At 44.2% G+C, this 21,172-nt stretch overlaps 2 protein-coding genes across 7 annotated transcripts; both read right to left on the bottom strand.

Moving 5' to 3' along the window:
* Positions 1-246: 246 nt before the first annotated feature.
* On the bottom strand, positions 247-4,291 carry pld4 (phospholipase D family member 4). Its single transcript, XM_086127895.1, has 11 exons — positions 4,245-4,291; positions 4,107-4,173; positions 3,917-4,047; positions 2,873-3,056; positions 2,680-2,800; positions 2,479-2,606; positions 2,214-2,414; positions 1,963-2,102; positions 917-1,082; positions 690-786; positions 247-612 (listed from the first exon to the last, which is right to left on the bottom strand). Coding segments are annotated over exons 1-11 (1,440 nt in total). The 5' UTR covers positions 4,247-4,291; the 3' UTR covers positions 247-409.
* Positions 4,292-4,393: 102 nt separating this feature from the next.
* On the bottom strand, positions 4,394-20,824 carry cep170ba (centrosomal protein 170Ba). Of its 6 annotated transcripts, none has more exons than XM_086127579.1 (19): positions 20,629-20,824; positions 19,129-19,266; positions 17,929-18,018; positions 17,142-17,220; positions 16,524-16,582; positions 16,188-16,344; positions 14,630-14,758; positions 13,126-13,620; positions 12,108-13,039; positions 11,780-11,938; positions 10,660-10,792; positions 9,055-10,575; positions 7,548-7,791; positions 7,342-7,474; positions 6,787-6,921; positions 6,614-6,702; positions 6,121-6,214; positions 5,993-6,044; positions 4,394-5,914 (listed from the first exon to the last, which is right to left on the bottom strand). In XM_086127579.1, exons 2-19 carry the CDS (start codon positions 19,231-19,233, stop codon positions 5,694-5,696), a joined length of 4,827 nt encoding a protein of 1,608 aa, XP_085983705.1. In that variant the 5' UTR covers positions 19,234-19,266; positions 20,629-20,824; the 3' UTR covers positions 4,394-5,693. The 6 variants fall into 6 exon arrangements, with proteins under 6 accessions (XP_085983705.1, XP_085983708.1, XP_085983706.1 ...); XM_086127582.1 differs by having other exon boundaries at positions 7,548-7,686; XM_086127580.1 differs by having other exon boundaries at positions 9,055-10,551.
* Positions 20,825-21,172: the final 348 nt, after the last annotated feature.

Raw genomic sequence — 21,172 nt, 5'->3', positions numbered from 1 at the left:
CATAATTGCTTTGTAGTCACAATGAAAGAATGAGACATTGTTTCAGTGTAATTTTCTACATGAAGCAAGAAAATAGTCAAATCAATACATTTGGATATCAAATAATTAGCCGGATACACACACACACACACACAGCCACCTACACAGTCCACTGAAAGCAATTCTATATAATGACAACCATTTTCATCTAATGTCACCATATTTTCTGAAAATGTTTATTCCAGGCATTGACACTTTCACTAAAAATACCCCCAAAAAAGGTTTATTCGTACGTTCATACAAGAAAAACGTAAAACAAAAAGAGAAAACTAACACACCAAATTTATCTTCAAGCAATTTACGTAGTCTGCTGATATTAAGATGCAGTTAAACCTATATATGTATAAGGAGCCTTTATCCTTTCTCATTCTCATGGTGACAGTGCACAGTCCGCGTGGTGACCGGGCTCAGCGAAGTTCACCGCAAACTCAGAGTACCAGTCCCTGTTGAACACCGCCTGGAGCTGGGTTTGCACGGCCTCTATCTTCCATATAGAGTGAGGTGCATGCTGGGAAATCACGAGACCCACTCCAGCTGTGGTCAGGAAATAGTCACCATCCCAGTTGGACGTGCCTGCGTAACATTGATCCCATTAATAATTGATCACACTCCTGCAAAATAAGTCTCGAAGGCAAAGGGCAGTTATTCACCGATGTAGGCCGCTTTGTCAGTCACCATGTATTTGTTGTGGTTGACTCGACTAAAGGGAATGTTCGTCTGGTTTCCAACAGGCAGAATGTACAACTTCTAAACAGCAGAAAACAAATAATGAAATTGTTTATCTCAACCCAGGGTTGGTTTAGAAAAATCAATCAATCTGGATTACAAAAATAAAATTAACAGACTAACAAACAATCCGAATGCATTAATTCCTTACTATTTGAATGCTGATGTGATCCTTGACACTGTCTAAGGAGGTGAGTGACTGAAGGAAGGGGAGCATTCCTGGAAAGGAGTATGGCCAGCAGCTGATCAGCATTCGGATCCTAACTCGCCTCTCGAAAGCCGCTGCCCTGATGGCATTGTCAATGACGGGCCAGTAGCTGGAAAAACAAGGCAGTGTGGAAATAAACCAATAGGGTGCATCTCAATAAATGATAGCCTATATCTAGTTTTTCTATACAGTAGCCGGATTAGACAAGGGATTCGCTCAAAAACACATGCAAGGGGAAAATACTATTCAGAATGGCACATTCTAACTACTATCTATATTAAAAATTGGTTGATGTAATGGTCCAATTTCTTGAGATGTACAGTAGTTTTCAATAGCATCAAAATCATAAAAACTAAAATCATGAAACATTTCATTCAGATGAAGCAGGGTTATAATAGCTTTGGATTTTTCATTGTGATTCGTTTTAATTTTGTTTTGACTTTTGCATGTTAAGTTTTGGACGTTTTAATTAATTTTTTATCACATACGTTTTGTTATAGTTTCATTTGTAACAGTTTTCGTTTTAATTTTATCCATCCATTTTCCGAACCACTTATCCTCACTTAGTTTTGTTTTGTTGAAATATTGAATGAAATATTTGTGGACTGGGAGATTGTACAAACAAAAAGGTCGCTTGGTATTGTGTGTTAAAAAAATAAATCTACAATTCTAAAACGACTGTTTGACCTTCTTTCGTCTGCATAGCTGAAGAGTAATACAAAAATAAAAATACATTTAAAATAAACCCAGAAAGCTCATGTATGAACTTAAATGACAAAGACAAAAAAAATGTAGCTATACTTTGAATTAGTTGTATGAATATTACCTGTCACTTAATGGAATAATTCTTTTTTAAAGAACCCTTGTTTTTATTTTATTTCAAAATGTTCATTCAATTTTTGGTTGTTTCATTAGTTTTGCTAAACAATAATAATTGGGTCCCACTGTATAGCTCACATTTATATTTATTTATATTTGATGTTGGTCACCTTTTTGGGCGATGAAAGCGTATGCTGGGGGAATAGTCCATGACAGCTACGTCAATGAAGTGTTGAGCTTCCGAGATGATGGAAACAATGGCCTCGAGGTCCTGGGTCCGTGATTCAGGGCAGAATGATGGTGGAGAACTCTTGACGCAAAAGAACAAAAGTCCCCAATATATTTTTTACATGAAGCTGCATTGAGGTCTTTATCGTGGAACAAAAAAAAAAAAAAAACGGGGATTGAGATAGAAACTGACTGCAATGTAGAGTCTGCTGGTGATGTTATCCTTTTTCACCAAGAGGGGGTGCTCTTTATTGATGTCAGTGTCAAAGCTGGGAGGCCAGGACACCGGCAAGGAGCTGTTGGACTCTCCCATCACCCAATAAGACAGGAAGATCTTATAGAGGTCTCTTGCAAGACTGGAGCAGTTGTAGATGACCATGCCCAGTTCCTTTACCTACGCAGCCACACGTGTGGTTAAACAGCTCACACTTCCGCTGAGTTTCATGAAGCGGGTTTACCTGTGTCAGAGCCCTCCAGTCCATGTTGGCGCTACCAATAAATACATGCCGTCTGTCCACTATCCAAAACTTGCTGTGCATCACGCCACCTGTCAGGCGTCCAAAATTCACCTCGCGGACGTGAACTCCTGCAGAGGATGAACGTAAGGTACGCTGGTGAGAAACTAGGTACGGTATGTGCTCAAAGCCATCGTGCGCCACCTTTCTCGGCTAGGATCTTTAAGTCAGTGGAGTTTGAGTTGATGGAAGGAAGGCTGGTCACCACTCTGACTGAAACGTTCCTAGAGGGCAGCGATTGAAGTTGCTCGAGGATTTCCCGTCCCTGTTGTTGTCAGATTCACGCGTCAGTATGACAGCTACACAAAGATCGTACCCCATGAGAGGTTATACCTACTGGTCTATCAGAGGAAGAGGTGATGTTGGTGTCGTTCCCGGTTAATGTCCAGTAAAAAGAAACCACTTGCAGCTCTTCTGTTGCTATGGAGAGAAGCTGCTTCCAAGCTTTCTCCAAAGGGATCCCAAATGTTCCGTTGGCTTTGTATTGCACATGTTGAGGAATGCTCTCCACGACAACCATACTGAAAACATTCAATGCATGCACAGACACTGTTTTAAAATTGTTGGATTGCAAAGTGGTCGGATTTTTTTTTTAATCAATATTTTGTTCCTATTTTTTTCCACATTTATCACCCCCCCCCCCCCCGCCCCCACCCCAACATTCATTTCAATTGGCGTCATTTAGCGGTGTTTCCGATCAGGGTTTCACGCTGCTTGTCTGTAACGTGCCATATATTATGGAGAGGGAGAGGCCGTGTGCACGAGAATGTGTACGGGCTGGTTTCTAATAAGCCTCAGGCTGCAAAATAACAGCTGTGGATGATCGTTTTTTTTTTTTGTGATAGGCAATGAAAGGCATCGATCGTGACATGCAAAACGGCCAATCGCGATCGATGCCCGCAGCACCACTTGCGTCAATTATACCTGTATGTAGATTTTTGACTGTATAGGGCAGTCGTGTCAAACTCATTTTAGTCGCGTGCGCCATTTTCCATCAGAGGGCCGTTATGACAGTGAAACCACAAACTTATTACTTGTACACAGCAAATTAATAGATTATTAGTTTTGAAATCAGTCAACAATACATTACAGTGTAACAAATAAAGATGCCGCCCTACTAGAAAATTCAACCCGAGAAAAATAAAATAAACATTGTAATACTCGATGACCTTGGAAAATCTTTTCTACGATTACATTTATTTCATTTTCAATAATATGATTGAGCCAAGGAGGGTTGTCATTACATTTCTCCGCTGAGTGGCAGGGATTTACCTAAACTGTAATTCAACATTAACAATCTCATTACAGTTATAGTACTTGTAGGTACAATAAAACCGTTTCAGTGACAACTTGACAAGGCAACATTTATTTGGCTTGTTACCTGCACTGGTCCATAGAGACATCGTGATCTTGGGATGCCTGGGGTCTTTTCAGCACAGCAACAGCAAGCAGGACCCACAGGATGATCATTGTGGCCAAAACCCCAATTGAAGCCATGTAACAGGTTGACTCCTAAAACAAGTTCAATCATACAAAATCAGTATATCGTCAAAGAATTGAGGACAGCATACCTTTTTGTTTTGTTTGTCATGAAGTATACGGTTCGTGGAGATTCTCATCCTTCCATACGTAGTTGACCTAAAGTCCAGAAAGAAAGCAGAATGTTGACTGCGATTTTCTTTTTTAAGTAAAATAAAAATGGTACTCACATGAAGCTAATGCATAGCGTGCCCCACTTGAAAGAATTCTGCACTTCCTCCTGTTCAGCTTCACTGTACACAGCTCACTTCCCCTTTTTGCTCCCTTTCACTTCACCGTTCAGACCGAGTTTGGAATAAAAACAACTACAAATTATCCATATTTTCAAATTCAATTTATTAGAAAAAGACCCTCATAATCACTTGAGACGATGGTCAAACACAAAACAACACAAATAAGACAACACAATTGCCGATGTGATTCTTGATCAAAGAAACCGTAATGGAACCGATTGACACGCTTGTTTTCATTTCAGTTTTGTAAATTTAAAAAGACTTTGCTGGGATTAAAGACACCAATCCCATCAAAGCAGATTAGCAGCAACACATCACACATTCACTTGTAAACATCTTGCACTCAGGCTGCGAGAAGCATCCTAAACACAGCTTTGTGGCACTTGCAAGAACTTCCTAATTAATCGCGCGCAACATGGACCGGGAAGAGGAAGAACATCAACCTGCTGGTCCACCACGGTGACTTTCATCCTGCTGTCACACGGGCGAAAAGCCGGGCCAAAGGGATAATGTTGCGCCACTTAGTGCAAAAGCCCCAAAAACATTCGGAGGTAATTGGTAGTGATCAGACCACAAACTATGATCGAGGACTTACAAGTGTACTTTGACAATAATAACATGCGCAGAATCGACCAAATAGATTTTTTGTGATACATCGTGGAGGTTTGATGTCATCGAAGAAAGCCGAACGGCATCTCGTCTAACCGCTCGCAGCTGCTCGGAGACAACAGCACATTTAATCCAGCACATTTGAGGTTTGACAGCCACGTGTCATATTTGGTGACCTTCCTTTTTTTTCAGTTGGAAGGAATAACTGATCTGATTGCATCGTCCACTTAGCTCCCTGACACCATGATATCTGGGAGACAATACATAAACGTCCTACAAAATATAAATAGTTGACATTCTTGCATCAATCTGCTCAAAATACATGGACATGAAAGAACATTTGTTAATTAAGGGGTGGAGAAAAAAAACAGCAGCGGGAGCTCGCTGCTCATACTTAAAACTAATCTTATTTTCAACAATGAACACAAAAACAAATTTTAGTCAGGTTCCCTGAGATGATTCCTCCCAGATTTTGTTTTTTAATGCCATCAATTCATTTAGATTCATCTTAAAAATCGGTCACTTGAAATAGTCAAATTACTGGCAAATAACACACACAATCAAGTAGTGTTGAGGGCATTTGATGAGGAAACCATTTCAGGAAGTCCTCTACTTCGACTGTTACTATGTTCAGCATCTGCGTGGTGTTTCAATATTGTCGTACTCAAAGTTCAGTAGTCTGTGTTTCACGTCCACTTGCCACCCGTTCAATCTCACTTCCCACCTTCCGAGTCGACACCTGCGTTCGTGACGTTCAGGCCGAGGGGCCCCCCGACGTCAAACCAAGCGTCCCTCTCGGAGATCTTCTGGCGTCACGGCGGCCCTCCGCACGCTCTCCCCGGGCCTCTGACCGCCACCTCGCTTGGAGACGGAGTGGACCGTACGCCAGTCCCGTGAGGCTGTGGCTCTGGAAACACGACCCGCGAGTGAGGAGGTAACCTCAGGCTCAGAGGACCGAGCGTCCGGCTGCCAACTGGGCCCCATGACTGTATTGATGACTGCAAAGAAACATGCAAATTCATCTGGTGAATTACCATAGCAGGTATTCAGATTTGCATATGCTGCGGCTGACTTACTCTCAACTTGTCTTTGGACTCTCCTTAGTTCTTTCAAAATAGATGTAATATCCTGAAACACACACGCACGCAATTCAGCCTTAGTTTGAAAACAATAATTAAAAAAAAAAAAAAAAGTTAACTCATACCTTGTTGGATGCTTTGACAACAAGTCCATCACTGTCCGTATTAACTTCAGCCTCTATTTGTTCCCAAAGATCCATCCTGTCAGAAAAGAGCGCCCTGAAAACGGTAAAGCAACAAGATTATTGGACAATCCGTACTCTGTGTGCATCGAAAACGAACATCTTCGTTCAGAAAGAACCCCCAGGACAAATCGCAAAACCAGAACCGAATGACTCTTTGGGTGAGAGTTGGGGTACAGACTGGACTCGTTATAAGCCAACTACAAAGCACCTATGCACAATTTGAGTCTTCATGCACATTATTTTACTTTTTTTTTTTTTTAATTGCATGCAATATAGCACCACCATGACACTATCTTTATCATTAAAGTATTTAAGTTTGTGTGGTGATTGACCAGGATCATATTCTGACGGTCAACACAATGCTGATCAATTCAGTTCTTCAACCAACGTTTGGAAATTGTGCGCGTAAGCTGTGGTCTCGTGGGATTCTTACTTGATCTTCTCAGAAAGCTGCTCCGTGTTCTCTCTGATGGCCATGATGACCTGCAACACCGGGTTCAGCATGGGATCCTCCACAGTGACCTGCGCAAACAAGAAAGATACTCGATGACGATTCCCGATGGCTCGCGTCATGATGTTTTCGTGAGGCCTTGGGTTGTCTCAGACCTCCTCTCTGCTGGGTGGTTGCAGAGTGGAGTTCAGATCCGGCTCACTTGAGGGAAGGTAAGGTTCTGCTGTTGAAGAAGAACTTGGCGGGACTCTCTGATAGTTCAACCCCATCTCTGGTATACGCTGAATGAGCTGAAAAATTAGTGTGGGTGAGACTGATCCAGTTAGGGTGTTTACAGGGGCGGAGCTACACGGTGGCCAGGGGTGGTCATGGCCACCCCTTGTTACTTCTCTGGGCACCTCATGGGAAATCTTGATACCTGTGATATTTCTGCCATTTTCACATGAATGGCGTTTTCTTTAGACCCCTTGATACTCTGCCAAAAGTTGTTTATATTTACTGCACGTAAAAAAAATCTATACTCTTGTTCTGAATGCAAACTCTAAAAGAATCTGTCCTAAATGAAGAACAGTCAGTTCTTGCAGTCAACATCAATCAAAATAAGGACTTTCACACCACAGCAAGCAACTGACATGGCTGAGAAGTCATTCTTTATCATACCATCCCGCAGTCACGGTTCTCAGGCGACCAGCCTGAGAAAGTTTGTTTACCTTTTCATGAGCCGTCACTGCAGAAACGGGTACGCTTCTCTCCGCCGTCAAATTCGGCGGGCCACCTTCTCCTGTAACGTCATGAATCTCTCGGGCCAAGATGGCAAGATCTTTGGCAAGGTCTTGACTCAAGCTATCAAAGAGAGTGGAAACTTGACAACGTGAATGCTTCAGATTTCGCCATGAAACAAAATGATATTCCCTACCGTGCAATCTCGGCACTGTGGGTGGACCAGTTGCTCAAGCTCTCCCCATCCTGGTTCTCCTCAGAATCCTTGTTGCAGGGGTTGGGGCGCAGCAGAGGCATCGGGCGGGACCGAGCAATGCGGTGCGGACTGTGGGAGGCTGAGGAAGGTTGGGAGCGTTTGTGTTTAGGAGTGTTTTGATTGGAGTCGTACTCCTCATCTGATGTGGAGGTATAGCCACAACCTTTCTGTCGTCTCCGGGAGCCTTTGGCAGCATGAATTGGTTTGCATTATGGAGAATTAGTAGGAACGGAGGGAAGAAAAGGAGTGAAAGAGAGAGAGAGACAAATAGATACCATCATAGCACACCGGCAAGAAAATTTTGACACATGGGGTCCATAAACAGGGGTGGAGCGAAGTGGTAGCCAACGGTGGCAAAGGCCATCTTTCATAGCAATTAAAATTTAAACTCATTCACTCCCAAAGACGTTTTTAAACGTATTTTCAGATTTGGTCTAGAATTGACTGGTACTAAATGAGTTAATAGTTGTCGTAAGCATTACCTCATTCAGTACCAGCCAATTCTAGACCAAGTCTGAAAAGACGTTTAAAAACGTCTTTGGGAGTGAATGAGTTAATCAAGGATCTTACTTTCACACCTTAGCAAACAATCAACGCGGCTGAGAAGTAATTGTTCATCACACCATCTGCAGTCGGGGTCACAAATAGAATCATACTGCCCAAGACAAAAGCAAGAAAAAGGCATTAGCTAGTAAATTAAGCTCGGCTTTGTCCTTAGATTTGTTCCTGCGTGTAATATGAGTGTGTTGGGCAAGGTTGTTGACGTATGCCAAAATTTCCCCAAAATGACAAACAATGACTTCTCAACCCTGTACGCAGTGTAGCCACGGCCGACCTCCCCAAACTGTGAGTTGTGACATTTCAGGTACGCGGCATTTTATGGCTCTGTCTTCCACTGGAAAAACGTCTGCGCCCACCTTTGTCCACTCATGAGGAAAAACGTGCTGTGGAAGTGCTCATTTCTTATGAATGTCCGATAGCAGCAAATAAGAGAAATGAGCAAATGTTTGACTTCCACAGCGCAGCAGCTGAATGCAGACAAGAATAATACCGCTCACAATAGCCCATCACTACGTAAATAGTGCGACTGGTGGGTACTGTGCAGATGACTGTACAGGAGACATTATTGTTAGTAAAAGTATTCCCACCTAAAGCTTCAGTTAAAAAAAGGCCGCCCGAGTAGAGACATCATGAAAGAGATATAAGTTGAAACCCTTAAAAGAACCAAACCAATTCATCACCGGGTCAGACCTTGAAGTCCCGTACCCGTCAAGTTCTGGTCTCTCAAACAATAGTGACATCTTAACATGAAAGAAACTGCGTCATGCCAACACTTCAGGAGTCTTACTTTGCTTTGGTCTTCATTTTCAGAGCATTTTTTTTGTTTAGGTATCACGGGAATGTCAATATAATAGTCAAACATAGTCTATAATTCAGTGTTACTCACTTGCTGTGCTGCTGGCATATTTGGCACTGCTGGAGCGTCCGCGAGTGATGGGTGTTTTTGCGAGGGAGGTTTTCAGTGGCTTTTCGCCAGGTTTTGGCCCGATAGAAGATGCCTTGTAACCGGAGATGCTGCCAGATTCTGTATTACGGCTTTGGAACGCTGTGCTCTTTCCCGCCCACTGCGGGGCGGAGGAGTTCTCCGTGTCACTTGGTGTGTGGAAGGAGCTTGTCCGCCGGCGAGGCATGGCCAGCATATCCCACCTGGAGAGTTTTTTGGTTTCCTTCGCGGGGACGTTAGCCGCCTCCTTGGAGAGTCGGTCCGTCTCTGTGGTCTCGTTGTCAGAGGCTTCACCGAGGCGTGCTCGCCGGAGCATCGATGCCCGGGTGGGTCTCGGTGCTGAAAAGCTATTGACGCGGCTAAAATTTTGCGTCACCCTTGAACTCTTAACGTTGGAGCTCTGAAGGTCATCACTCAAGTCCACAGAGCCAGATTTGCCAATACTACGCCTTAGTCCGGTTGGTCTCCTGAGGGGCTCGCTCTTTTCTAGTCGATGGGTTGAGTAGTGACTAGATAAACTAGGTGACGAGGTCTCCCTTTGGAGACCACTCAGCGGAGGTTTTTTAGTAAGCGGGTTGCACCTGAGTCTACTGCTCTGCTGGCTGAGCGTACTCGAGGAATCCACATCAGACTCCCCGGAGAGGGAGTCTGGAATGGGAGATGGGGTGGTTTCAGACTGGCCCGCTTGGATCTTGGCCTCCAGAACAGCCAGGACATCCTCAGTCTCCTTGAGGTAAGAATGGGTGTCCTGGCTGCAGGTTCGCTGGAATAAGTCAGGCTCTTGGTCTCCGAGAGAAGAGATGTTGGGCAGTCTGGCACTGCTCGGCTCCTCCTTGGTGAAGCTCTCTTGTCTGACAAAGGAGGACGCTGAGGTGTCCTTGGATTCGGAGCTCGGTGTGTCTTGGCCCATAATCGAAGCAGACATGGTGGGCCTGGCTTTGCCTGACTCCTGGCTCCCTCTACGCTTGGTCAAAGTAGCTGTTGAAAAGGTTTTGGGTGACCGTTTTTTCTCAGTTTTTTCAAGAGTGTCGTCTGGGAGTTGTGAGGCTCCGTATTCTGTTTCGGGGGTGTCGTCCTCTAACTCGTTGTAGAACGTTTTTGATTTGTCAGACTGTCTGACCTCGTCCTCATTTGTTGTCTTTTCTGTGTTTGACGGCGGCCTCCTCCGCTGTTCTACGACGGAACCGTCGTCAGATTTGCTGGCATCACTCAGGCTATCGGGCTCCACGTCATCCTGCACTGACAATCTCTGAACGCCATCGTGAGAGCTGGTGGCCACCAAGCTGCTTTCCTCCACATTAAACGTTGAATGTGGATCATGTTGGATTTGAATGCTGGGAACTGGAACATCACTCTTCTCCCTCACGATACGTCGGGCTCTCGGGTCTTCGGAGCCGAAGTCGTTATTTTGGACGAGTTTGCTCGTGATTGTGGTCCTTGCTACAGTCAAACAATTGTTAACGTCTATTAAACACACATTGGGGAACAGAAAATATCATTCGTATTCATCAGGCTAGCTCAGTATCATGTTTTAATCAGGTAGCTTACCGCCTCCCGACAGCTCCATCCGGGACGACCTCTCAAAGTGGCCAGACGAAGGGCCAGTCTCCACGTCGACCAAGCTCGCCCAGCAAGACATCCATTTCGGAGCCCCCGGTATCGATGCACCTGCCGTCTCAACCTGTGTAAGGTAAAACGAGTCATTGTGTGTTTCTGATCACTTACTCGGATAAAGAACAGCTGATTTTGTTTTCTTTTTCGAATCAGCGAACAAACTAAGATAAGGAACAAATGGAATCAGAACAACATACATGAAAAAGTAACAATAGGTACGATTGCAAACTTCAATGACATCCGGTACAAGATTTCAATTCAAAATCAAAAATGTTTTATTTTTTTTTTTTGGTGTTTTTTTTTTAATGCTCAGTTTAGATTGACATCGTCAGAGAAGTGGGGTTTTTTTTGTGTGTTTTTATTATTGCGGTTGAAACATATCGCGTAAATACTGTTAACTATTAAGGTTACTTTACATAACAATTGCAGGAAAAGCCTATAATAATCAAATTAAGTCAAGTAAAATGTATTTGTATAGACTTGACTCACAGAAAAGTCTCAAAGGGCTGCACATACCCACAGTTAGATATTAACACCATCAGGGATTTTATCGCCCAAGGAAAATCGAACAAAATGCCATCTGGAGTACAATAAAAAACTTTGAGAAGGGGCCGCAGACAGGCATGGCTGGAAAAAAAATGGTCTGATACTGTAAATACCACACCAGGAGGCAACTAATTACAGGAATAAACACTGTTCAATTAGTACCCTTTCAACAGTCAATCCAAACTGAGAATGATAAGATTATCAGAATGTTCTTGATCCAGCTCTTCTTTTAGGCAGCAGATGGTGCGGGTGACCCTCGTGCATTGTCTGGTGGATTGGTTTCTGATTCGTTTTTACACCTTGTTGGATTAAATCAAACCGTGAATGCCCTAAAGAATGTGAGAAGAGAGAATTGTAGGGAATCAAAAAAGACAGATTCGCCAAAAGGTTGAGGCCCAATTTACTGACCTGATTTTAAGAGTTGGTGTTATGATAAATGATGAAATATTATAGCTTGATTTAAATTAAAAAAAAATAAAATCATTCAAATCCGAGCAGGAAGGTTTACCTTCAGCCCACTTGCTCCTTGCTGTGGAGCAGGCCTCACCTTCTCACTGTTACTCTGCCTATGCAGCTCCCTGCCCTCAACAATAAGACGCCTAAATGTTGCTGATGTATCTGCTTCACTGTGATTGGTTCCCTCTGGATTCTCAACAACACCAAACACCTGGAACAAAGCATTAAAAGTGGGTCATCGGGCCCGGCCAATATCCATGGCTCCATTTCCTGGACGAGACCTCATCCCAAGAGACACGAGACTGTTCAATTTGCAGAGCAAACGTGGTTTGATGGGTATTACTTCGCAAAGGAAATCCACAGCAGTCAGGAAAACTCACCTTTTCAATCTTCTTGCGGGCCTCTTCGAGCTCCTTATCCGGGTCATCTGCTTCAATGGTGTAGGTTCCCGCATCACTCAAAGTGTCCTCTTCTACATTTCTCGGGCCGCCGTGGGTCACCTTGGCATCTCCGTTCTGACACACGAGCGGCATCTTCGGCACCTCGAGGGGAACTGGTTGGTGGATCGGAGAGGATGTCTTGGGTAGAAGGGAAGGATCGACCCCATCAGGGCTGGTGAGGGTCTGGTCAGGCTGTGAGACTTCTGATGTTTCAGTTTCAGGTTTTGTGGGTAGACTAAATGTTTTTATATCCTCGCTGGAAGAAGACGTCTGCTTTGTGTGTTTGAGCCATTCCGCTTTAAATTCCTTTGCCAGTTTGGATCTTCGGCCCACACTGCTAAAAGGCCTTCCGGAAATGGTGGATGATGACCGTGATGAAAAACCGGTGCAAAGTCGTTCTTCCGTTTTTTCCCGTCGTAGGGAGCCAGGTCTCTGAGAACCAGTGGAAGCGGGCCCTTTGAGGGGAATAGTGTACCGTTGGGAGGGGGGAGTGCTACAGGCTGCAGGCTGGACTTGCTTCTCACCAGCCGGACTTGTGCTTTTTCTGGCCTTTTCAAGCTGGTTCCTGAGATTTGAAGGTTCCGACGGGGTGGTCTGGGAACGCTTCCTTCGGGGGTTATCATCGGAATGTCCGTCATAAAATTCGATGACAAATGCTCGGTGAGGATCTGCCTTGCCAGTGCCGGATTGAGACTGTGGAGGAGAGTAGGAGGATGGCTGCTCTGAGTCAGTGAAGCGCTGAGGAGGGGAGGCTCTCTGTGGCCGAGGTGAACTCTGGGGGTAGCCGGTTGGAGTTTGTGACTGCGGCAAAGTCTGCTCATCGATCGTGGGATCTTCCAAACCAATGTCAGCGACATTTTCATAGTGGTTTGCTGATGATGAAAGAACAAAGATAACGTTTGGAGAAACCAGAACTGTTACCTGCATTAATGAAGAACCTACTGACATTTGTACTCACCCTTGGTCGTCATCAGAAGCGACGGATCATTGATGTCGCAGAAGATGTTTTCACCCTGTGACCTTCTCCTCGTCATGTTAGCGGTGCTTTGAACCAGCCAGTCAGCAACCTTACTTTCAGCTGACATCACCTCGGTGGGTGTGGTCACAGCCTCAGCGGCAGGAGGCTTCTGCTGCTGACGGAAGGAGAACTTAGTGACATGGTCCTTGATCTTCATTTTGCCTGGGGTGCATTCATCAAATTCGATAGTGAAGGAGGCGTGGCTTTGGACCACGGGAGGAGTGGGGGTGGATGGGACATGGTCAGAGGGATCTTGAGTGTCCTTTGTTGGAACCTCCTGAAGTTGCAACTCTGGTTTCTTGGAAAGCCGCTGCTGGAACTCTTTTCTGGGAATCTCGAAGTAACTGGGCTCCTGGCGGTAGGAGAAGATGGACTTCGCCTGTTTCTCAGACAAAGAACCGCCGAGCGCATATCTGGAAACTTCTTGGACAGATTCTGGGGACAAGAATATGATACACAAAATAAACATCATCCGTTGTGGATTAACATCATCGCACTATAGTCCATACATGTTGTTTAACAAACCAATGACACAAACAATAGACGCATACTCAACTCATGTTGTTAGCCTTTTGGGAATAAGTCCATAAAGGCATGTTTAAATTCAACACGCATGTTTGGCCTCTCACCAAACAACCCTGACCTTGGTTCTCATAAACCCTATTCTGAACAGTCCAAAAAAAAAAAAAAGACAGATTACTGTTAACTCATTCACTCCCAAAGACGTTTTTAAACGTCTTTTCAGACTTGGTCCAGAATTGGCTGGTACTGAATGAGTTAAAAGTAATTCATGAAATGCTGACTAACGCTGTTATAGTTCTCAGATGAGACTAACTCCACGCAGCCATCCAATCATTTTTCCATAACGCTTGTTCAGGGTCCCAGGAAGCCTGGAGCCTGTCCCAGTTTAATTTGTGAATTTGGGCAAAAGGGACATCGGTAATTGGCGGCCAATCAAACACAGGGCAATTATGGTCAGCTCATCGCGCAAACATTGGCCGCCAGGCGTTTTGACGATTGACTTGTCAATATACATCATCACCAAAACAGAAAAACATCAATACGTCCAGCTCACAGTTGCTGAATGCAGCCCAACATCGCTCATATAATCTCTCCGACTGCTGCACAACATGAGGCTTACAATCAAGCTTCCTACCCCCTCCAGCGGCTTAGAGGGTCATAAAATCCAGCACGAGGCAAACAGGCACTGCCCGCTGGCTTGCTGCGGTAAGGGCTGGTTCATATTCCCCAACTGGTAGATGTGCCTTGGGCTGCATATTATCCCATCCTTCACCGACCCAACAATGGGCATCGGATCGTGATGCCACAGAAAAACAGGTCATTTTTAATTCGGTTCTGATCTCAGATGTGTAAGTAATCTGTATATCAAACAAATGAAAACTATAAACCCAGTAAGACACATTTGCAAAATGCATTCTTGGACCTGAAGTCTGAAGGTCGGTGGCTTTTCCGCTTTGGTTGTGGATTTTAGTGGCTGGATCCTCATCCTCTCCCCACCAGGATGGTTGGCCATAAAGAGGAGTTGGCTTGGAGATCGGTTTATCTGTAGAAGCTAAAAGACAAACGCAACGTATTGGCTTTGCTCACAAATGGAAAAATGTGAATTTTTTTTGGATGTGTTTTGAATCATGTTACAACAAATGTGTGACAAGTTGATGGCAAAAAAAAAAAGGGGGGGGGGTCCAACCATGTGACCCAAATGCTATGATGCATGCTGTATAAAGATAATCCTTCTGATACAAAAAGGGGATGAAGCTAATCCTAATCTTCAAGGGAGGAGAAGAATACAGCATCATGAATAACTGTTTTGTCTCTAAATGAAGGAATCTTGCATCTTAAAGACAGTACGTGCTAGGATAATCAAATTACGTTTTTGTGTCAAAACTCAAAAACGTAGATTTGCTCTATAGTCGGTAAGAACACTCTTCCGGTCTCAACTGGATTGTAAAATGTTCCACTGTTACTTTTCCAAAATCATAATTTCCAATATACAGTCAAGTACCGTGCCAAGTAGTGCGGCAAACTAATTGCTGCTTTAATGAGCCACACCCTGTAAATGTGCACGGTCCCGCCCTTGCAGACAGCGGCAGGACTGGACAAACTCCACATCCTGAGCAGCTGGAAGGGAAAACACGCAAGAGAGCACAGAAAAGATATTCGGAGCTCTCTTTGAAGTCGAGACACAGAGTCATGCCAGATTTGTTCACGTGACTAACACACAAAACCAACCCAAAAATATCAAAGGACAAAGTGCCCCAGCTTGTATTTCTCCAAAGCGGGGAGATTTTGAGTCATCGAGCAGTCGCTTGTAAGTGAGAATGATTTTGTGTCGCTGAGGATGAGCTCAGTTTGATGAGTTTGAGCTCGCATCGAGGTTACGATGGAGCAGCAAACAATGTGATCAGCTGGAAGAGCTTTTGACGAGACAAACACACTTTCTTTCCTAACGATTCTTGAACTATTTGCCTGTTGTTGGAAAATAGGATTGGCTGAGAATTCCTGCAGCTCACAGAAGCTTAGATGCCCTGAGAACAACTCCAAGGGGAGACCTAAGTCCACGCATCAGCTATATGCGCGCATGTGAAGAGCCGGCAGAGAGACCTAAACACCGTTTTAAGAACCTTTATGGGCGTGCATCCAAAAGGCCTCCATGTCAGCTGACAGGCATGGCTACCTCAGATAAGAACTTTGTCCTTCACCTTTTCACCCCTCCTGCGACTTCACTTTTAAATTAAATTAAAGTCAACTCGTGCAGACACTTCGGAAGTCTATTTCTTGACCGACAACAGATTTGGAAACCTCGGCTCACAAAAGGTTTGACTGATTGTGCAAGAGCAAGCACAAAACACAGCCGTTCGAGCCATGCTCACATGCTTTTAAAATCAATTCTCACTAAAAACTGTTCCTGTCACGCAAGCTGAACAGCTGTTTCCAAAGTAGTTGACTGTGATAACAGAGATTATGTAAGGGCTGGTTAATACCTGTAAGCGAAAGCGCTTTACGTTCGCCCTTCTGAGGTAGCTTGGCATTGGAAACTGCCTCTTTGCTCTTCTCCGGGCTGTGAACCTGCTGCTTGTCCTTCACGCGGGCCTCGAGGGCTTTGAGACCGAGCTGCAACTGGCTGGTGTACTTCTCATGCTGCGCGGCGTGAGAAGGAGGAAACAGGACGTGAGGCACAAGATACAACTGCTACGACAATGTTTTGCTCGAGATACGACGATCTACTCGCGGTCGTTCATTTTCGAAGCAAAGCCGTGGCTGCATTGATGATTCACTTATGAAATAGCAAAGGAACACATTCTGCCGAACCTACTGACCTTAAGAGCCTCCTCTGGCACTTTGTGTTGACTCTTCTCCAAGATATATACGTGAGCATGTGAGCACCGGTTAAAGAACAACAACATACACCTGATCAAACATTTGTTCATTAAAAAAAAAAAAAACAATTAAATAAAAAATAAAACAGACTTTGTGGCATTTGTTCTTTTTCACAAGACGCAGTTGGGACAGAAAAAAAAAGAAGACATATTTGAAAAGAGGGTGTGACGCCAAACGACGCTCGCGCGCGGTGTATTCAGTTGTAGCGACAAACATTTCGAAATGTCACCGTCTTCCCAAGATCATTCCGACGTGTTATCAAAACTAAATTCCACCACCCGCAAGATTTCAGTTGAAAGGGTGGGGTCAAAGGGCACAGGAGATTTTCAGTTCACACTTAACAATAATCTGAAACGGCTGACTGGAAAAAGCCACAAGGGATTAATTAACATGCCGACGAAGCTAACGGCCAACAAAGGGAAAATGTCGAATAGCGGTGACGCAAGCAGTTAGCCTGCTAGTGCCTCATTCCAGCCTAGGCAGAAGGCAGAGGCCAGGCAGTAGTTTGCCATGAGATCCGTTGACATCAGTTTGAAGACATTTTTCGAAAAGGATATCATAACCAAAGCGAATGACATCGGAAAGCTTGAGGGTAATGTACGTCTGGTCCGGAATTCGAAGGTCATTCACGAACGTCTGGAAGAAAAACCACAGATGTCGACCTCTTTGATCAACACATATCTGATATGCTCACAGATAGCAGAAGGTGCTTTGCAATTGGCTCTTTTCCCATTGAACGCTAATCCAGTGGTAGACCGAAACGCTGATGAGATTATGTTCTTATGCAAGGACAGCGACGACTATAAAAGTGAAACCTCATTCAAGTGTCGTGCAATCGCACCGCAACTGCAATTATGTCATCGTCTTCAAAAACTACTCATTGATGATAAATTATTACACGGCAACAGTAATCAGGGGGGAAAGAATGAAAGAGCATCTTTGGTCTGTCCCGTCAGTGAGGATAATCGTTGAAGTCAAGTTGAATTACTGTTACGGGTCCTCACACTGCTGCGCTCTGATTAGTTTGTCACGGCCCAAAGACGCTCGCTTGGAGAACAATCAGCTACCCTCTCTGACCACTCAACTCGGAGTCCATTGTGGATAATGAGGCAGCAGAGAGGACACACAGAGGAGACCAGGGGCAACGTTTAGAAAGGAAACCCACTTGATTACAGTTGCCGTCCCAAGCCTAGCTGTCATTTTGTGATTAACTCATTCACTCCCAAAGACGTTTTTAAACGTCTTTTCAGACTGGGTCCAGAATTAGCTGGTATTGAATGAGTTAAGGACTTGCACCGGGGCTGGTTCTATCACTCCGGTCGGAGGCAGCCGAGACTCACTCACCCCGTTCAAGCTACCCAGATCCTTCACCATGTGCTCATCTGCGTTTGGGTCGTAGTTGATCACAGCGTGCTGTTTGTCCACGCTTCGAGACTGCAAAGGACAGACAAAGACATGTCCGCTATGGGCGATGATCAGTTAAGATGAGGTGGGATAGGGTTGAACACGCCTGACATACAGGTAGAAGATCCATTGGAGCATTTAGTCACTTGCGTTCAGATCTCTAACGTAAATGTGGTTTGGTCTCAACGCGTCTTCATTCGTTGCTGAATATGCAAACCGTGCGAGAAATCGGAACCGATGTGCTTTCATTTCTGCGCTCTGGGACCTCTGTATGACAAAAAGCACGACCAGGCAAAATCGTTCGCACCCTTCAATGGGCTTTTTATCCGCATAGTAAAAGACAATTTGACGCGCATTATGTTATTCTAACTGCGCTGACAACGTTATGGCTCGCTTGCATGAGGCGGTGGTCTGAATAAAATAGCTCGCCGGCTTGATTACGTTAACCGTGCAGCAACAATGACACATTCCTCACTTTAAGGTCTCTGAAGACAAATTTCTTCAGAGAGAATGTGTCGACTGCAGCACTAGGAAACAGCAACTCGGCCACTGAACTCTAAACCAAAGACAAAGGAGGGAAGATATGTGTTCTAATTGCTAGGCCGACTCCAGGACTTGGATAGTTACCAAACTACAGCTGTCTTCGGTCATTCCAAATATGCGAGTCGGAAGGCACAGCGTTATTTGATACTGCTTTCATGCCAAACAGGATTTTCTCGGTGTCACAGAATATGGAGAGCTATGGAAAATATTCAAAGCATTAAAGTGTTAAATAGTTTGGGTGGTTTTGTGCTGAGTAAAGCATCAACTTAAAAAAATAAAAGAAACAACTGCAGCACTTTTAGATGGGGAAACTTTTTTTTGTGTGGACACAGATTGGTCCAACATTTTCAGAGCATAGCGCACAGTCGGGCTACTGCCAGTTTGGTCTCGTCACAATCGCAATGCATGCTGGGAGCCTGTGCCTGGTGTGCTTGACACAAGAAGGGCCGTTCTAATAATCTTTGAAGACATTAATGGAGAGGGGCGGTCAGGGTTAAAGTAACACCGCGCTGCTGTTTGCTGTGTCAACTTCGGCCTTCTATGCGGCGGCATCACCTAGGTGAGCCCTTGCTCCGAAAACACACAAAAGTCACACACCTGCAGCATGAGCTCGCAGTCGTCCCGACCAACAAAGATCATCTCCCGTGGCAACCGGTGGCGCGTGCCTGAGCTGCTGACGAGAAACCACGACGTCACGCTCATCCTGGTGCTGCGAGTCAGGATCTTTTTGGCATCCTGGAACATAAGACACAACAAACGTGGAAGAAGGTGCTCTGGTCAGATGAAACCAAAATTGAACTTTTGGGGCAAAATACAATATGTTATTGTATTGTTTGTTTATTGTAAAGTAACATTGCACAACCCCATGAACACACCATCTGCTCTGTCAAACATAACAGGAGCACCATGACTTTTCGCTTGCAAGGACAGGGAAGATGGTTAAAATTGATGGGATGATGGATGGAACCAATTACAGGACCATTTTGGAAGAAAACCTGTTGGAGTCTGCCAAGACCTGTGACTGGGATGGAAGTTTACCTTTCAAGAAGATAATGATCCTAAACATAAAGCAACATCTAAAATGGAATGGTTCAAAATTAAACACATCCAGGCGTTAGAATGGCCAAGTGTAAGTCCAGAACTGAATCTATTTGAGAATCTGTGGAAATATCTGAAAACTGCTGTTCTCAAATGCTCTCCATCTAATCGACCTGAGCTGGGGCGGGGGTTTTTTTCAGTCTGTGGAAGTGCAAAACTGATAGAGACATATCCCAAAAGATTTGCAGTTTAAATTGCAGTAAAATGTGCTTCTACCTTTTCTTCAGCCTCAAGGAGGCTGAATTATTTTGTTGCCCCACTTTTTTTTCTTAAAAAAAGGTTTAAAAAGAATCACATGAATTTTGTTCCACTTCATGATTGGGTCCCATTTGGTCTTGATTCTTCAAACACAAAAAAATAGGTCGAAAGTTCAAGGAAACTAATGACTTTTGCAAGTTACTGTATTTCTTACAAATAAAAAAATAACCTGTTTATCTACTTTTTTTTTTTTTTTTGTGCCTTGAGATTTTCTCAAAGGTTCATTTGGTTCATTAAAGGTTGGGAAACATTGGCTCATCTCTCTGCTAGGTCAGACCTGTTTATCCAAACAATTCCAGACTGGCAGTTACTGCTGAAGCCCATGCACTACGTACGTAACGTATTTGAGTTTCGCAGTCGACTGTACTGGAAAAGAATAGTGCAAGGGCTTGACAGGTGTGCCTGGTGTGTGTAGACGAATACACCACAAACCCAGATTATGAAATGAAGTCGCATTCAAATTAATTCTACGATCTCTGTTTAGGTAGGTTTCAAACCTGTCGCAAGAATGTAGGGCATTGGTTGAACTTCGGCTAAAAAGGAAACTTCCAATGCTCCCGGGTTGTTGCTTCCTGTAAGTGTTCCCTCGCAGTTGTAACTCGTGGCAGATTTCGACTGTGTATTTTACACCCAAGCATTAAGTTCAATGTTATTCGAAGTGAAGTCGGGCTTGATGGACTTGTTTTGGTTGCGGCCGAAACAAGCCTTTTGCCCACGACATTCCCCGAGCACTTCACGTACCTGTAAAGCCTTCTCCGTCTTACTCCTGAGCGAAGCCAGCGTTGCGTGTCTTCGTACGATTGAAGATCGACAACCAACATGTACACGGTCGGCGCCAGGTGACGGTAGCCAGGTAGATTTTGCTCACACCCTCTTTTTTTCCTTAGTGGAATGACAACCAGGCGAAACTCTCCGACGCCTCTCCACCTCCCGACACCATGACGTCACTTGTCAAGTACGGTCAAACCCATCTCCAAAGGAAGAGGTCTCACTCTTGTATAAAATTCCCAATTTGAAACGAACGAGGTCGGGAAAGAAAAAAAAAGGCAACATTTTTTTGGCTTTGACGTGAACGTGGAATATATACGTTGACGTTGTTTTATCGCGTAGACAAGAGAATAGAGAATCAACGTTTACAACAAAAAACAAAACAACACGTAAACATAGACAAAATTGCATTCATTATCCGAACCGCTTCTCTGTTAAAATAAATGAATAAGTAATTATGAACTAGTAACTGAATTTAACTTAATTCAGCTTTTGATGTATAATTTAAAATAAACCC

Source organism: Hippocampus guttulatus, chromosome 13, assembly GCF_054856545.1.
Source record: "Hippocampus guttulatus isolate MCC_2025c chromosome 13, RoL_Hgut_1.0, whole genome shotgun sequence".
Classification (NCBI taxonomy): Eukaryota; Metazoa; Chordata; class Actinopteri; order Syngnathiformes; family Syngnathidae; genus Hippocampus; species Hippocampus guttulatus.
This window is presented reverse-complemented; position numbering and strand designations above follow the sequence as displayed.

Coding starts and splice junctions, on each gene's coding strand:
- pld4 (XM_086127895.1), bottom strand. Junction 3,057..3,916: donor GTCTCTATGGACCAGTGCAG/GTAACAAGCCAA, acceptor GAATGTTTTCAG/TATGGTTGTCGTGGAGAGCA. Junction 2,415..2,478: donor ACTGGAGGGCTCTGACACAG/GTAAACCCGCTT, acceptor GTGGCTGCGTAG/GTAAAGGAACTGGGCATGGT.
- cep170ba (XM_086127579.1), bottom strand. CDS start 19,233: ATGAGCGTGACGTCGTGGTTTCTCGTCAGCAGCTCAGGCACGCGCCAC. Junction 7,792..9,054: donor ATATGCCAGCAGCACAGCAA/GTGAGTAACACT, acceptor ATGCTGCCAAAG/GCTCCCGGAGACGACAGAAA. Junction 6,922..7,341: donor CAGTGACGGCTCATGAAAAG/GTAAACAAACTT, acceptor CTAATTTTTCAG/CTCATTCAGCGTATACCAGA.